Source organism: Coenobita brevimanus, chromosome 34, assembly GCF_032717465.1.
Source record: "Coenobita brevimanus isolate Jiangsu-jjx chromosome 34, ASM3271746v2, whole genome shotgun sequence".
NCBI lineage: Eukaryota > Metazoa > Arthropoda > Malacostraca > Decapoda > Coenobitidae > Coenobita > Coenobita brevimanus.
This window is the reverse complement of record NC_136987.1, coordinates 5,089,847-5,108,122: the sequence shown is the minus strand read 5'-3', so window position 1 is coordinate 5,108,122 and position 18,276 is coordinate 5,089,847. Positions and strand designations below refer to the sequence as shown.

General features: G+C 41.3%; 1 protein-coding gene across 1 annotated transcript; it reads left to right on the top strand.

Moving 5' to 3' along the window:
- Positions 1–1,155: 1,155 nt before the first annotated feature.
- On the top strand, positions 1,156–16,302 carry LOC145396057 (INO80 complex subunit B). Its single transcript, XM_080269521.1, has 7 exons — positions 1,156–1,243; positions 5,336–5,531; positions 6,299–6,452; positions 7,845–7,989; positions 10,048–10,148; positions 10,428–10,600; positions 15,449–16,302. The coding sequence occupies exons 1-7, from the start codon at positions 1,168–1,170 to the stop codon at positions 15,591–15,593; spliced, it is 990 nt and encodes a 329-aa protein (XP_080125647.1). The 5' UTR covers positions 1,156–1,167; the 3' UTR covers positions 15,594–16,302.
- Positions 16,303–18,276: the final 1,974 nt, after the last annotated feature.

The window sequence follows — 18,276 nt, the reverse complement described above, 5'->3', positions numbered from 1 at the left end:
CACTTGCAACCTTTCTACCCTCTTTGTATGGACTACTTCCTCCTGTTCTTCCCTCTTCCTATCTCTCCATTGCACTTGAACCTTGACTTTCACCACCACCAAGTAGTAGTCAGAAAGTCCACTCCCCCAACCTCTGTATGCACTTGGATCCATTATACACCTTCTCATTCTGTCATCCACACACACATAATCAATCATTACCTTATGTTCATTCAGTTCACCACCCTTCACACCACTTGTCATGTATACCTGTGGATCGTTTTGTGCTGAAAGAAGATATTGGCTAACACCAATCCCCTCCCAGCACATGTCCATTAGAACTCTGTCATTCTCATCCACTTGTGCAAGCACACCCCACTCACCAACTGCTCCATCCACCTTCATATTCTGTACTTTTCCATTCATATCCCCACTCAAAGCTCCTCATACAAAATCCGTTCAGCTTGTTTTATAGAACTGACATACTCGTATGTCGCTGAACATTTTTGAAGAGGGCTAACTCAGTATTGGCCTAACTTGACCTGAACTTTGAAACAGTGACTGAAGTATGCACATTGTGTGTGTGGTGTGTGTGTGTGCGAACTGTATAATCCACATTTGTTCTGAGTTAGGCAATCCAAACTTGGTGGAAGGATTGTGGGTCAGGCAGGGGTCGAGTCAGTCAGTATTGAGAACAGGCAAAGGTTAAGGTCAACAGCCAAGGTCAAAGGTTAGATCCTTTACAACTTTTTGACCTATTATTTGGTATCAAACATGTACTGTACGCGCGGGTGCTGCACTGTGTCCCCTTTTTTTGTTGTTTGAAAGGGATGTAGAAATTTCTCCAGCAAATATCTTATACTATATTTTGCTCAGGCTTCGTATCTGATACTTATTTCCTTGTTTTATATGTACTGTCGCCCAGCGTAGTCAATGCATCCAATATATTTTACTTTTCGTATATCAGTGGTCATTTGAGGCGCAGGGTGGTGGACGCGGGACCTAACGGGTGGCCTTTAGTTACACTTAATGCAAATTTCCCGTGGTGATTTTACAACGCCTGTAGTCTGAAGTGTACATTTTACCAAGAGGGAAAGGAAGCCTTAGCAGTCGCAGAGAATCACAACAACCTACAGGCTAAAGGCTAAGGAACCAGACGAAAATAGTAAACGACTACATTCCATCGTCATGGGTAAGAAGAGGGAAAAGGAAGGACATGATCAGACACACATTGCTATGGTGGAAGCTCAGAATTCAAGTCAAGGTATTTATTATTGCACATTTTATCCAGTCGTAGAAATATTTATGAAGTGAATTTTGGATTAGGTTCCTGAAAATATCTCCTTAAGTACCGGTAGGCAAACCTCTGGAAAAACTGATGTTTCCTTTTGTAGTAGCTGTAATAAGAAATCTGAGTATTATTTTAGTTTAGGTCAGTCATGCCCCCCTTTTTTATCTATTGTGTTTTATTTTTTTATTGGCCAAATTAGGTGTGATTGGCTTTATATTTTTTCTATCACAGATGTTTCATTTTGTATTTTATAAATAATAGAGGAAAGTTGGATTCTCCAGCCTCTGTTGTAGTTCTGTTAGTTATAATCAGGTGAAGTTTGGAGTTAGTCTATTTTAATGTAGATACTGTGCAATGCAGATAGATTGAGAACTGGAAAATCCCTCTCATCCTTAGCTTTTTGTTAAATAATAAAGAGCTGGTTAAATAATAAGAGCATTATATGGGGCTGAAACATGGAATATGGGTGTAGCAGAGAGGGAAAGTTTGAATGTAATGGAGATGAGGTGCCTGAGGGGATATTCTCTTGCATTTGGTCTGATCAGCTAATCAGGTCAGGTGCGGGTAAGGGGATGGGTCTATTATGAAGTGGCAGGGGTAAACCAGCTCTGATGTCGGGCTGCACTGCGCAGTTGACCCTCGTGCGGTGTGGTGCGGTGAGGATCTGTCCCTTTTCCCCTTTGGGGCTGAGATGCGATTGAATGTGTTTGAGTCGATGAGTAAATGGGGAGTGTGTTGTCCTGTCTCGGCTACCTCCCTTTCCTTGGGGGAAGCAGCCTAGGTACATAGAACAGAATAAGCATTTGAGATGGAAAAGTCATAGAGAAGATTGTAACCCTGAAAGAGGCATAGGATCACCTTATTTTGCAGTTTTCATTTTTTTTTTTTTTTTTTTTCCCCTCTATCTTAGCTCTTCTTGGGATTCTTTGAGTATTTTCTGATTGCATTTTCAAGTTTCCATGTTTTTTAATCATTTTAAAAAGTGATGAAAAAAGCATTTAAAAGCAGTCTTTGTTTACAATCCAGAACGGCGTAAAGACAGACGGATGCCATCTTGTAGTGCAGGAAGACAGATGGATGTCATTTTAGAATACCATTTTTTTACAAATTTACCAGTATCAGTGCCTATTTATCTATACCTAACCTAAATTTCCCTATGTGAACCCAGACTTCTTTGTCCTCCATCTAGTAGCACTGTTTGTTTTTGCATCTAATATAAATTGAGGTAACCTAACCAAATCTAACGTAGATTTTAGCATACTAATACATTGAATATAAAATGAAGCAAGGAGCTGGATATTCCCCCCCCCCCATTTCCTCCTTACCCTCCTTATCTACTGTACCATTTTTTATTCAAACTTTGCCTAAAACTGCCATCTCCTCACCATGAATACTGAATTATCAAGACACTAACACAAAAATATGGTGCTAGTCATGAAGAAGTGCATTGAAAGTTTTGTAAGGCAATAGTATTGTCCTGTTTTGTCATTGAGCTGCATAGATTAAGATGATACCTATCTATATTTAGCCAGATGCCATAGTCCCTGAAGGGATGGCCATTTGTCTTTGAGTTAATTGTTTTATGGGGAGGGGCACTACCCCTCCGCCAACCCACTTGTTGACGCATAGGGAACACACATGGGTCGGTTATATGGTTACCACCCAGTGTTGTAAATGGTTTCCAGGCTTCCTTGAAACCAGTTGGCCTGTCACTTGGTGTTAAACAACCTGAGAAGGAAAGAAGAGTAATAAAATATGACTGGAAAGATAGTAGAAATAGGAAGAGAGGAGGGCAAGCAGAAAAAGAATGATAAAAATGAAGGAAGGAGTAGGCAGCATTATATCGAGTGGATGATGGTCACCACCACCCCAAAACTTTGAGCCAAGTCAAAGGGACTATAACTACTGCACTAAGCAAAGTAGTGCATTTACAGTGGAAAAACCTTAGAGAAGATTCCCCTAAATTTGGTGAGACAAAGTCAGAAAACATAATTGCTGTAAGATATACAGTATACAGTAGGCTATACATTTTTTAAAAAATTATTTAGTGAAAATAAATTCCTGAAGTGAGGGGGAGGTGGGTAATTTTCTTTCACTTTATCAATGCAGTTGCTTTGTTTAACATTTAGTAAAATAAGGTGGGGCAATCTTAATGCTGACCATTATTTTATCTGCATTAAAATTAGGTTAGGTTGGGTTAGCTTGATGTGGCTCGGCTCAGTTCAGCTAATTTAATCTATGGACTGTGGCAATATGGCCAGTTTAGCTACTATTGTAAAATGACTTCAAATGTACATCATCGTCTTGGAAATAGTACGGCACTTAACTATGAAATATTTTTGCTTATTTTGCCAGTTACAAATTTATTGTTGTTGGTTATTTCCCAAGTGGTGGGAAACTGGCAACTATACGAGTAGGACTCGCATATGTCAAAGCCAGAGGGTCAGTATGCCATAGCATGACCGTGATGTGCGACTTTTGATAAATTATATGTGTAATCTTTCCCTTTCTTCTCTTTACCACTGCCAGCCTTGCATTCGGTTTAAGCATCAAGAACTGATTTTTGTAGACTTGTTTGAGCCATCCATGGGTGATAAAGCCGTAGTAAATGTATCAGGAATGGCATAAATTCTGGGCTCAACTTATGGGTTAAAGATGAGAAATAATAGATAGCCTAATATCCTGTAATAAGTGGTAGGTGGTGGCGACCATCATCCACTCACTTGATGTAGTGCTGCCTACTTCTTCATTCATTCATTGCCAGACGCCATGTATCCCAAACAGGGTGGCCAAGGGCTTTGAGTTAATTGTTTTACAGGGAGGGGCACTAATCCTCCACCAACCCCTTAGTCTTTATCATTCTTTTTCTGTGCCTGCCCTCCTCTCTTCTTATTTCTCCCATCTTTCCTGTCACTACCTTTTGCTTTTCTTCCCATTACAGGTGGCTTTACATTGAGTGACAAGCCAAATGGTTTCCTGTAAGCCAAGAAATCATTTACAACGCTGGGTGGTAACCATATAACTAAACCATACGTGCTCCCTACGTGTCAATAAGTGGGTTGGTGGAGGGTTAGTGCCCCTCTCCGTAAAACAAGTAACTCAAAGTCAAACGGCCACCCCTTACGGGATTATGGTGTCTGGCAATAGATAGATAGATAGAATTGCATGATGCTGCTCCTTCGAGAAACTTCGTGGTCCATTGTTAAAAATCCCGAAAAAAAATCTCGTGCCACAGGTTAAGGAAGCATTGACAACAACAGCAAGAAACTGGATAATTTTTTTTTTTTTTTTTTTTTTTTTTTTTTCCCCCCCCCACTAAGTACAGTACCAAAAGAAGCATTTGCAGCTGAAAAGAAGACCCCATAATTCTGACAGACAGTGTCCAAACAAACCCCAGTACAGTATGTGATAAAACTGTACAGCATTTATAGCTCAAGGATACTTTCCAAAATACAGTATCGTGACATTTTCTGTACATTTCTGTCTATCTACAGCCAGACGCCATAATCGTGTAAGGGGTGACCGTTTGACTTTGAGTTAGTTGTTTTATGGGGAGGGACACTAACCCTCCGCCAACCCACTTGTTGAGTTGGTTATATGGTTACTACCCAGCATTGATGCTTTAAATTGGAAGAAGTTGGCATTCAGTTTTTAAGGAAACAATAGAAGTTTAATACTGTTGACAGTTTTTCTGTAATTTACTGAGAACTATTTTCACAAAAAAGAGGGAGTATACAAAAGGCCACTGTGAGGAGAAATTGGTGCACAGTACGGTACTGTATGTAAGTTAATAAACATGTACAGTCAGTCCTCACTTGAAGGGTAGGGAATATGTGGTTAAAATACAACTTTTAATGAAACAGTTTTGAGGGAAGAAAAACACAAATAACTCATTTTCTCATTTCTGATCTAAGAACAATTTTATAGTGAATCAGGTGCAACTGTTAGCTAAGTGGGACATAGGTACAGTATTAATTTGTAAGCACCATAATTTTAAACAACTTAAAGTGAATGAACATTAAACATTGGATTGCCTGTTCAGTATTTTATTATGTACCTATACAGAGCAAACCACAGAGACAGTGAAGAAGAGCAAAAAGCACAAGCACAAAAAGTCATCACGGAAGGAGGAGGTTGAGCGAATTGTTAATGTTGAGGACTCGGAAGATGTGGATATTTCAGTGGATGATGATGTCGACTCCCCTGCCCCTGGTCTTAAGTTAAAGATCAAGATACCAGACTCATCATCGCCAGAGAAGCCGTGAGTTGCTTGGGAAAATTTTTAGGACAGGATACTCATCGATTTTGTAGCATTTATATTGTACCATATATTCGTCATATAAAATCACTTTTCTGTCCTGTTAACTTCTCTCATTGCATAGCTTTAAATTTTCCTCAGAATGCAGTGTCTTTTTACATGGGTGCTGCATGGAGGATGCCATTTTTTTCCCCATTACTTATACCTTTGAGAATAGAATAGGTTAAGTTACATTAGTTGTTATCGATCTGTGAGAGTAATGCTTGTATAGAATAAAAGTTTAATCTTTTGGTGATTAATTTTTGTGAGTTGTTAAAAATAGTGCAATCCCTGAATGTGCTGTCCTAGAAATAGCTATACTGTATCTCCTTGTATCCTGTACTGTCATGGACAAAAGTTTGCTTATTTTTCCACTGTGTTTACTACTCTAGGGCATGCCTGTGACTTTTCCAGACACATCATATAAATGAGTATTACAAATGGCAGAGAATCATACCAGTGCTGTCATCTTAGGATTATTAGTCAGTAGAGGGACATAAGCAGAAGGTGAAATATTATGCAAACTGTGGTCTCCAGGTATTCCCAATTTTTGTTTTATGTTGAAATCTTTTTTGTATTTTGTTAAGATCATCTTTGTCCATAGCATAATTGTTCTAACAAGGGCCTAACATGATTTCATTATGGTATATAATGTTTTTATGCTAGCCTTTACTTCATTAATTTGCAGTCCAGTACCATCACACCTAATCCTTCTCTCCATAAATTCTAAGGAGTACCCCAAAGTCTGTGAAGGTGAAGGGTGACAAGGCAAAGAGCTCTGGGGGGAAGAAGAATAGCAAAAAGAAGGATGGAAAGGGAGAGGATGATACAGACAGTGAGGAGGAGCGCTGGCTGGATGCTATAGAGTCTGGCAAGCTGGAGGAGGTAACTGATTTGTACCACTGCATGTAGTAATCACTCACACTTTATTTCTTTGAAGAATGCTGTATGACTTGCATTATACTGTATGTATATTTTTTTTAGTGTAGGAAGAAGATCTGTATTCATGCTGCTGACTCGCATATCAAAATATATTTAAGTTGATATGGGCAGGTGGAATAAAAATTGAGCTGCCTCATGTGGTTTCAGGGAGTCAGTTAAGATATAACCAACACTTTATAGCTTACCCATGCATGTTGCTTCCTTCAGGCATAAATAATTGTGAGTATTCTGTGGGCTTTGGATTTTTTGAGATTTCAAATGAATGTCTGTCTTATCTGCAGCCAGACACCATAATCCCACAAGAGGGAGCCGTTTGACTTCAAGTTAGTGGTTTTGCTGGGAGAGGCACTAACCCTACACCAACCCAACTGTTGACATGTAGGGTACGTGTGTGAATTGGTTATGTGGTACCACCCAATGTTGTAAATGGTTTCCAGGCCTGCAGGAAACCATTAGGCTTGTCACTCAATGCAAAACCACGCGAAAAGGAAAGAAGAGTAATAAAAAGTGACAGGAAAGATGGGAGAAGTAGGAAGAGAAAGGGCACATACAGAAAACGTATGAGAAAGGTGAAGAGAAAAGTAGGCAGCACTATGTCAAGTGAGTGGATGATGGTCGCAACCACCTACCCCCTCACAACCACATTGAAGCATATTTTCACAGCAAATTTCCCAGACCACCCATCACTGAAGCCTATTTTCACTGCATCTTACACCCACAAAACCCCATTGAAGTCTTTTTTTTTTTTTTTTTTTTTTTTTTTTTCCCCCCCATCATCGAACCCTATTTTTTGTGTGTCTTATCCACGCAACACCACATCAAAGGTATCTGCTTTGCGCAGTATTGTTAATATTAAGTTTTACAATAGGCTGTAATTGATTACCATAGAACAGTGTAGAAAATAATACACTTCTGCTTTTCCAGCTCAGAAATGCACATCATTAGAAGAGAATTTGTGTTTACAGTAGTTGATTTCATAACCTGGTGGTTTAGTGGGAAATTATTGTGCTCCAGTCGGATTGAACCGGTGAAGGTTTATATCCAAGGGGTGATTAGGGTTTATTGCTCATGTAATGCCACTCAGGGATGAGTGAGGCTGGTCACTCTCATCTTAAATATCAGGACCAACTGCCTAGCCCCGGCCTTCTACGCTCCTCATGGGGCAACGTAGGATTGGATGATGGATGGATGGATTTCATAACTACTGTACATGACATTTAAAAGATCAGTATGTGTTTGAAACTGGGGGGTGGTATTCTTGAAATGATCTTGTGCTGTAATAGCTACTCTGTCCCCACCAGACACAGGATAGTACTGTAACTCTTTCCACCCAAGGTTGATGATGAGTTAAAGAGAATGAAGAACCCCCGACTAATGACTGCAAGACAGAGAGCGATGATGGAGAAGGAAAAGAAGGGTGAAGGGGCAGACGATACCTTCCCAGTCATACCAGCTGAGCCCCTTCTGTCATTGCCATCAGGTAAGTCACGTAGTATCTTTTGGGTGGTGGAGAGGGAAGCACATAGCGTTATTGCATTAGCCGATTGGCTCCGCTAAATAGTTATACAAACATCCTACAACTCCCACCCTATCCCCAATAAAGGAGGATGGTAGATGGTCAGCCTCAAGTCCACCAAATTTGTATTCTGATGGGCCTGGTGTTAAAATAACAACAATCACAGGATTGTTTTTTGTTTTGTTTATTCATTTTAACACATTCAGAGTGAGATCATCATCTTTATTTTGCCCACCTGCAGTAAATGTATTACTGGTATCATCATGATCATTGCTATTATCATTGTTGATGGCGGTGGCATCATTGTCATTTGTTATAGTCATTATCATCATCATCAAAGTCAAACTTCTATAAAAAAATCATATTGAAGGGATGAATTAAGGATCTCATTCCTCTGGCATGAAAGGTGTTTCGGTAGCCAAATAAAATAATTTGGCAGTAGTGAGATTAAAATTCAAAGGAGTTAATCATATTTACAGGGTAGTATAATTTACACTATCATTATCATAACCTAGTATGGTACTAATAAATGGCATTGATTGAATCTTTATACCAGTACACTAAAGGAAACGGCGAATTCAATACTGGTAATAGGATAACTGTCAAGAGGCTGGCCAAGTGAAATGGATCAGACATTTACCTGTTCACCCATTTAAGCCTGCAAGTTCAGGCTCATAGGCAGAAGTCATCAATGCTATGTGCCTTATCAGATAAGTCACCCAAAATGCTTAAATCCATTCAGTCAGCTGCCAGGTTTGAAAAGAAGATTGCAACCTTCGTTATTTGCAAGTCCAGCTATATGCTTCATTTATTCATTTCTATCCTTTGCTAAATTTACTTCCTCAGCCTCACTATCATGCTTTCTCACACATTCATATACAGTAGACCCTCAGTATGCACAAATTACAAGTGCACAAAGCACATTACCAGAAAACTGTATGCATGAGAAAAGCAAGCCAGTTTTGCAATATGCTGTTTGTACCCTATCCCTCATGGTTCAAGCCACCTGTGTGGGTAGTTTTTTTTTTTTTTTTTTTTTTTTTTTTTTTGTCACTGTCATATATATCTGCTTTTGCTTTACCTCTCTGCAGTGGTGGTAGGTGGTGGCAATCATCATCCACATACTTGATGTAGTGCTGCCTACTTCTTCCTTCACTTAATATCATTCTGTTTTTGTGTCTGCCCTCCTCGCTTCCTAGTTCTCTCTTTCCCTCCTGTCACTTTTTATTGCTCTTCATTCTACTCAAGGTGGCTCTACACTGAGTGATAAGCCAAATGTTTTCCTGCAACCCACAAAACCGTTTACAATTGTGGGTGGTAACCATAAAACCAGTTAATGGGGTGATGTGGAGCCTGCAGTGGCACCCCTGCTAAGTGGGTGGAGAGATACAAATGCAGCCTCCATCCAAGAACCAAACCTCCACACCATTCCTCATGCCTCACTGTCAACCAAGGGAGCATCAGTTCACTGCATGGAACAACCCTGCAGTGGCAGTTGCATGCCTATGGCTATTGGGTCTGCTAGGCCAGACAGATTGAGATTGATTAACAACAACAGCCTCTCTTCAGTAAGCTGTGCCCCTAGGAAGCATATCTGTAGTCTTCTTGGAGTCACAGAGGGCTGTTAATAGGCAAATTGGCATCTGCCATGGAGATTTTTTTCCCCACTTTTTAAAGTCCTTTAAGCCTTTTTAATTTTACTAGAGTTTGTCAGCTTTACTTTATACAGTAGGCTATACCCTTAGGAAGCATGTTTGTGCTTTAATTAGCATTATAGAGGATCTTTAGTATGCAATTTAGGGGCAGACTGGAGGGTTGGTTAATACATTAGATATTTGTAAAGGGTTATGTAACTCAAAGGTCTTTCTTAACTTCCTATATGAACATCAGAACTGTGATTATTATTAGCTAATAAGTGAAAAATAATGTGTTATTTATAGCAGTTTTATGTAAGAAGCTGTTTCAAAGGAAATAGCCCCAATGGTAGCCATTTTTATGTATGTCTCATATTCTATATTGCAGGGTTTAAGGAGAAAGTTGTGACAAAGGAGATGCTAGCCAAGAAAGCCATAAAAACCCAGAAGAGAAGAGAACAGGCTCAGGAAAAGAGGGAGGAAGATAAGGTAAGTTTCATAGTAACACTTTTTTTTCTTCATGATATACTGTAGTTTAGGGGAAGGTATTTGGTCAATGCTTCGTTAGCACAGATCCTTCTATTTACCATTTTATAATAATAAAGAAGTTGTGAGTATAGTTTCCACAACAGAAATATGCATACAATTACTATATTTCATAGTTTTGTACTTGGTAATATTATAAAATCTGTACAAGTACAGTGCTATGTCTCAAGGATAGCTTTGTAGCCAGCCCAATAATGAATAAATTATATCTTTAATTGGCAGAAAAAAACAGTTGATCGTCTGCTAAAAAAGCAAGACTCCAAGGTGGGGAAGATCAGTCGGCACAAGTCATCAAAGAAAGAGATCCCAATGTACTCATATGTCAACAGTCGTGAGCTGGTGACTGTCTCTGTACCTGCATCCTACTCATTCCCAATGGAAGCTCAGTGTGAGAGGTAATATATTTTTTTTATTTTGTTTGTGACCACAGTACGAAAGCTTTAGATTTTAGATGGAGATTAAATAATTGTCTTTTATAAGTTTTAATGATTATCTTTTAACATCAGTGTACAAACGTAAATCTCCTGCTCTCCTCGTGGGGCAACACTGGAGTAGATGATGAATGAATGAATGAACAAATGTAAATTTCTCAAGAAAAATACTTTGGTGTTTGTTATTATTGGTGTATAAGTTGTACTGTAGGGTATAACCAAAGTAGCACAGTGGATGAAAGGTGGCTGCATGAAGACCTTAATACAGCAAGCGCTCGCATAACGCGCGATCACAGAGCACGAATCTTGCATAACACAGGAGGTGCCATTTTGTGTCCTAAAAATGTCACAGTGCAGAAAAAAATAGATATAATGCACTCGAAGGAAGCTGCTCATTTTTTACAGCACCTGACTACGCAGTGACGATGTACATAACGTGGTGGGAGGCTCCAATTTATGCTTCAAAGTCTTACTACGCGACCAGTGATAGACAGAATGCAGCGTGAGGCATAAAAATTATGGTTGGAATTCACACAATGCAACAAGTGAAAAACAGCATGGATTGCATCAGCCTATGACGTATTGCTATCACGTGTCCGCGTGAGGTGTCGTCATGGTCCACAGAGCATTCCTGCCCCAGTTGAGTCTACCCTCTCCCCACACTTTGGCTGCACATGTGCTGTGTGATCTTTGTGACCAATAGGAGTCCTGCCCTGCCTCGGAACCCCGTTCCACTTCCACCCAGCAGGCCCGCAACCTCGTCCATTCAAGGTGAGGAATTGTCCAGTGTTTGTATGTAATGAAGTCTTTATTAGGTAGGTAAATGTCTTAGAAAAAAAACTGCAAATTGCCCCTAATTTTGAATTTGGGGCTGGCTTAGGTACCATGAAACCCTTTAACATGTAAACATATGGCCCTATAATGTGAAATTCCCATAAAGCGGGAGCTTCAGGGTACAAAATTTTCACGTTTTGCGAGCGTTCGCTGTACTAAATAAAGGTTTCAAGTGTAAAAACTGCGAAACAGTATGTAGAAAGGTGTATTTAGGCACAAATTAACCCCTACACGCCGGGGGTTTTCCGATGTTGCACGCTTCTCCCTACGGGGGATATCCCTGAGTGAAAAAATACCCTTACTTCAAACCCTAATATCTGCCAAACTATAACATCTAGAGAAAAAATTAAAGATACTTAAGAACCACCAACTCTTCCTCTTTCAAATGGAATATCCCCATGTCTCTAGGTGGTCCCGTCGATGAGTAAGGAGAAGTTAAAGTTCAAAAGGTAGTGGGAAAACGACTGTGGCTATACACATCAACCGGTGTTGCTCCGCGCCCAAAATCGTGACTGCAATACACGTCAGCCGGCGGTTAGGGGTTAATGTAGTGTGTATAAAGGTGTGTTTGGGCACAATTTAATGTATGGGTGTGAGACTTTGGTTTGGCATAGAAGTGAAACAATGTGTAAGTGCAATGGAATGGTTTTAAAGAGGAGTGTGTGTAAAGTGTGTTGCATGGAGAAAATAATAGTACAGTAATCACTCCAATATCCGGATCAATAGAGCCATCGGTAGGTTCGGATATTGGTTTTGTCCGGATATTGGGCCCCAGCTTATGGACTTGTACTTACGGACCCTAACACAGAGAAACACCTATACAACTCCCTCCGGACATGCATAGCACCTATTTAACACCCAAATCACACCAATAAGGCACATAAATGACTGAAATAAATGCAATAGACACATAAAATGTGGGTTTAGAAGTATGTTCATACATTAATAAACATTCTGGTACTTATGGACTCTAACCGAACCTAACCTAACCGAACCTAACCGAACTCTGAAAAACACATTCCTACTGCACATGCATGAGGTAAGTTTAGTATGGAAAGAAGTACAGTATGACACTTTCTGGTAAGTATAGTATGGGAAAAAATACAATATGAAACATTCTGGTAAATATAGTATGGAAAATAGTACAACATGAAACATTTTGGCTACTTACAGCAAGTCCCTGGCCACCTCGATGAATAACCGCCTCCTCTCGGACTCTGACAGTAAGAACGATTTCCTGAAGCACTTGCACTACACTCTTCCTGAAGTCTTGCACTGAACTTAGTCACTAACACACAGAAGTCCGTTCTTTTCACAGTGTTCACTTTAGTCCAAATAATGTTCCATTAAATTTAAGTGTTGCACATTAACTTTTCCCAAGTTTTTTTAAGTTTCCAGAGCCAAAACAAAGAAGGTTAGTTACGTTAAATTTCTTTTCTACTTAGTCTTTTCTCCCAACTTGAAAACCTTAACACAACACACCGTTTTTTTCACTGCACAACACTCAAAATTCCCGTGTGGTCTAGTGGAGAAGTTCTTGCTGTTTATTCACTGTCAGAGCCCGAGAGTATCACTGGCAGGCGTCCAAGGGGTGCATCGGTGGGTAGTGGTGATGGCGTACCGACTACAGAAGACTCTGAAGACAGCCGCAAACTCACGTCGAGCGGTGACTCCACTGTAGCTGATGTGCTGGGCTGTGGCTCGGAGCATGAGGGCCTGTCTTGGGGAGGCAACGGAGTGGAACCAGGGCTTGGCACAGCGGGGTCACGGGCCTGAAAAAACTGTCAATCGTTGACTGACGCAAGGACCGACGATTCTGGCGATTGATGATGCGCTGCCGGAAAGCACGCACTTCCTCCACGAGTCCCAAGGGCCCCATCTCCCTGTCGCAGTCCGGGTGTTCCAGGTAGTCTAGGACGAACTCTAGATGTTCCCGGAGTGCGCTCAGCTTGGGGATGGCTGGAGTAGTGTCCTGCTGGGCGGAGTCTGCATCATCATCGCCTTCGTCGTCGGAATCTTCAAGTTCGGGACTGACACCAGCAACCGAAGACGCGATCTCGATATCAGACAACGTCTGATACCCAGGATCGCCCTCGTCGTCGTCCAACCACTCACGAACATCGTCCACATCAACATCGTCGCCGTGCGTACATAGCCGTGCATGGAAGTCATCCACGTCAAACCCTAGGAAATCGTACTCCACATCTGTTCCGAGAAGCAGACGAGACCAACCATTTTCAAGAGTTTTCACAGGGACTTCCTTCCATGCACTAGCCCAGTTGTACAGCGCAGACTTGATGTTGTAGCGGCGAAGGTTTTCCAAAGTCCGCTTGCCTCGAGTGTCACATCCTTCCCTGCGCTCGTCCTCGTCCTCGAGAACCACCATCACCTCGTCCAGGAACTTCCGACGGTACAGGCGCTTTGTTGCCACGATCACTCCTTGGTCCATTGGTTGAATGAGAGCAGTCGTATTAGGTGGCAGAAACATGCACCTAATACGGCCATTCTCAGCAACCAAGTCCTTGTCGCACGGGTGGGCAGGTGCATTATCGAGGAGAAGGAGAGCCTTTACCTGGTCGCGAGGAATTCCCAGTGTCTTCGTCTGGTAATGTATGACCTCCTTGACGAAGTGATGGTGAAACCAGTCTTTGAAAATCACAGCTGTGAACCATGCTTTCAAAGAATGGTACCATACGACAGGAAGGACATCCATCACCCCACGAAGGCACCGAGGCTGCTTTGCACGGCCAACAATAACGGGCTTAAGCCGGTGCATGCCGTTAGCATTGGCACAACACAAAGCAGATATCCGTTCCTTAGAAAGCTTGCGGCCAGGTACACGCTTCTCCGTCTCATCGGCGAGAGTGTTCGTTGGCACCGAGCGATAGAATAGGCCAGTTTCGTCAGCGTTATAGACTTGACCGAGAGTGAGGCCCTCCCTGTCGATCAAGCCTTTCACCTTGTGCCGAAACTCGTCCACTCCATCCTCGTTAGCGTCCAATGCTTCGCCATGTGCTTTACGGTTAGTAAGGCCATGTCGCAACTTGAACGCGAAGAGCCAACCCTCGGATGCCTTGAAGTCTAGGGCGTCGTGAAGCCTTGCAAACTTCTCAGCAGCAGCCTTCAGCTCCGTTCCACGTACCATCACACCAGCTGCACGTTGCTGTCGATACCAAATCAACGTGGAGCGGTCGATCTCTGCATACTTGGGAGTAAACATAACCTTCCTCTCCACGTTGCGTTTGCTTCTCGACGAGAAGTCAGCCGTGTACTGCATGAGCTTGTCTCGGGAACGCTTGATATCAAACAAAGTCGACCGGGCCAGGTTGAACTCGCGGAGAATGCGAGAGGAAGACCAACCCGCATCAACCTTCTCCAATATCTCCCGTTTCTTCTCCAGAGTCAACACCACTCTCTTCCTTTTCTCAGGAGGCGGGGCCATCATCACACACACTAAGAGTAGGGCAGAGAGCAGCAGGAGGCCTTGCAGCAAGTACGGCACCACCACAAAAGCGAGCACGTGGGCAGCCATGACGAAGAGCGTAGGTCTTGTCGCGGTGAGAGACAGGCGGGAAGTGGGGAGGATGCAGCGGCGCTCTATCGGACGTCGGAGGAATGACGAACCAAAACAATGCTCTCACGCGGCGCGCGCGGCAAGTTCAAATTACGGACGGCAAAAAATCGATTTTTTTTCCAATTTTTTTGGATTTTCGGACCATTTTGGGAATGTTTGATCCCAGGACGATAAGGTTCGGTTAGTGGGGATGTTCAGTTATTGGGCGTCCGGATATTAGAGGGATTACTGTATTTGTGGAAGCTGTGGAGTACGGGAGTCTGTTGATTTAGAGATGAAGAGTGTCTGCTTAGGTGGTATGATGTTAGGGAGAGAACAGACATAGATATGAACTTGTAAAAGAGGAGTGGGGTAAGGCATCTGCTTACATATGAATTTTTGTTTCATGATCACATCTGCAACAGAGAGAAACCAAAGGTGAAGTTGTGTGGAGTACCCGGGTGTTTTAACCAGAAGAAATACTCTTGCAGCAAGACTGGCGTCCCTCTCTGCAGCCTCCAGTGTTACCAACGCAACCTTGCTCACGCCCACCCCATTGCTACTGCTTAACTAAGAGAAATTTTATTTGTGATCTCATAAAGTATTTGCTGTCTTTAAGGCCATTTGTGTTAATAGTTTACATTATATATTCACCCCATCATAATGGTCTCCAAGAGACAGTGGTTCTGGATATTTATTTTATTATGTATTTTTCCTTTCAGAGTTTAGGTTCATTTTTACACAGCTCTACATTATCATCATCGTTGTCATTGTCATCATATCATAATAATTCGTATTAATAATCCTCATTATCATCATCATCATCATGCGGACCTCTTCTCCCACCCACCTAAGGATGCGGTGAGGTAGGGTCTGCAAACCAAGGAAAGAGAACGTGCCATACAGGGAGAACCATCAACTGCATACTTTGTTAAATGGGCCAGACACTAATTCATGCACCATTCAGTTTTGGGGAATCCTGGCTTCCCCTTGCAGGCCTAACCATCAGCAGATTTTTCTCTTTATATATGTGAATTATATACAGCAGAGGATATAGTCTTTCTGTTGAACACAAAGTTAGAGAAAGAAAGGGAGAAATTGACTACCAAGTTAGAGAGAGACAGAGACAGAGAGAATCTTGATCAAGCACTATTCCATACTACTTTTATCCATTTTTATCCCATATTAGTTCCATAACTTAAGCACCACATTTTTTGTACACCCATATTCTGTATCATTATTATTTATAATCCTATTGTTCATTTTCCCTTTTGAGAAATATTTTGTATTATGATATCTTCCCTTATCATATAGAATGTATCATGGACATGCTGTTCTCATTTTAGTACACTTTGTACTGAAACTGAATTGTAATGTTTAAGTCTGATTATTTATTAGAAGAGAATTTATCATGTACAGTATGTAAATATTTGAGAAAAAGGGGGGAAAAAAAACTTTATTTAAGAGTATTACAGTACTGGTGTAATTTATTAATGCTGATCAGAAAGTTATTGTTCTCAGTTTCAAGAAAATTGACATTTGCATTTTTGAAATTTAGTCCATTATAATATAATGGAAATGTATACAGTAATGCTGTAAATTACAGTATGGTAATAAATTATAAGGCAAGCTTATTTTGTGTGGATAGGTTACATTTCATTACTATACAGCCTGATCAGGGTTGGGTGTAAGGAAATATTAAATGACTCTCTTTGAAATCACATACATTTGGCATGAACAGTGTCATTTATGTACAGCACACCCTTGTTTTACAATGAGGATGCATTTGAAAAAAATTCATTACAACGATTTATCCATCCATCCATCCATCATCCAATCCCACGTTGCCCCATGAGGAGCATAGGAGCCCGGGGCTAGGCAGTTGGTCCTGACATTTAAGATGAGAGTGACCAACCTCACTCATCCCTGAGTGGCATTACGTGAGCAATAAACTCCAACCACCCCTTGAATATAAACCTTCACCGGCTCAGTCCGATTGGAGCACAATAATTACCCACTAAACCACCAAGTGCCAAAATTTGGTTATATGGTTACCACCCAGCATAGTAAATGGTTTCCTGGTGTACAGGAAACCATTTGGCTTGTCACTCAGTGTAAAGTCACTCATAGGCAGAAGGAAGAGGAAAGAATGAAGGAATGAAAGACAGAAGAGGGAGTGTAAAGTCACCCGTAGGCAGAAGGACGAGGAAAGAATGATAGAAGAAGATGGAAGGAAAGAAGGGGAGAGGAGGGGACAAATATTTAAATCTTGTTTTCTAAATTCTTTTCCCAATCTATTTCTAAGACATACTTCTTCAGGTCATGATAATTGCCCTTTGTATAGTGTAGACTCTTTTTGTAACTCATTGCTGGTGACGTCATATGCAATCCAGAAGACACAATTAAATACTACATGGTCGCTTTTGCCGAATGGGGGCTGATATATTATATTGTCAATTTCATTTTCCTGCCTGGTAAATATAAGATCTAGTACGGATGGATCATCAAGTCCTCTTTTTCTTGTGTTTTCCTTTACATGCTGTGTTAGGAAGAACTCCTGCACAAAATCCAAGAGCTTTTGATCCCAACTGCTTTCATGGCTTTTTACATATTTGAATTGAAGTCTCCAGTTAGTACAGTTCTTTCAGATTACTCTTCCATTCTATGTAATGATGTTCTTAAACTCTGAATTGTACTTTCTGCCAGGTCTTCATATTCGCCTCTCTCCCAGGTGTTTGTTTTAGATAGGTTGTATAAATTTGCCACAATTAAGTTCCCTTCATATGTGTTAATTTCCAATGCAATCAGTTCTACTTTGTGTGTGTGTGTGTGTGTGTGGCAACAGTGGTGGTGGTGGTGGAGGTATTGGTGGTAGTTGGTGGTGGTGATCATGGTGGTAATTGGTGGTGGTGGTGGTGGTTGTTGGTGGTGGTGGTAATGGTGATGGTTGGTGATGGTGGAGATGACGGTTGTAGTGGTAGTAATGACGGTAGTTGGTGGAGGTGATGCAGGCCCCCACCTACCTAAATGTTCACTTTTTCAAGGTCTATTTTTTTTATATCAATGCAAACAGAGTAACTCTCCGTCGTTCACAAGTTTTGTGCTGCCTCTCAATGTCGCTTATGCATACACACAGAGCCCCACAACGTTGTGACTCTACGGATTGCTGGATTTAGATTTCACGGCTTCAATTTTTCGAAATGTTACATAGGAGAGGCATTGTGTTTTGAAGTATAGATTCACCAACAAGCTC

Excerpts from the sequence above, each read along its gene's own strand:
- LOC145396057 (XM_080269521.1), top strand. The coding sequence starts at position 1,168 with ATGGGTAAGAAGAGGGAAAAGGAAGGACATGATCAGACACACATTGCT. Across the intron at positions 7,990-10,047 it reads CCTTCTGTCATTGCCATCAG|GGTTTAAGGAGAAAGTTGTG; the intron begins GTAAGTCACGTA and ends TCTATATTGCAG. Across the intron at positions 10,149-10,427 it reads AAAAGAGGGAGGAAGATAAG|AAAAAAACAGTTGATCGTCT; the intron begins GTAAGTTTCATA and ends TTTAATTGGCAG.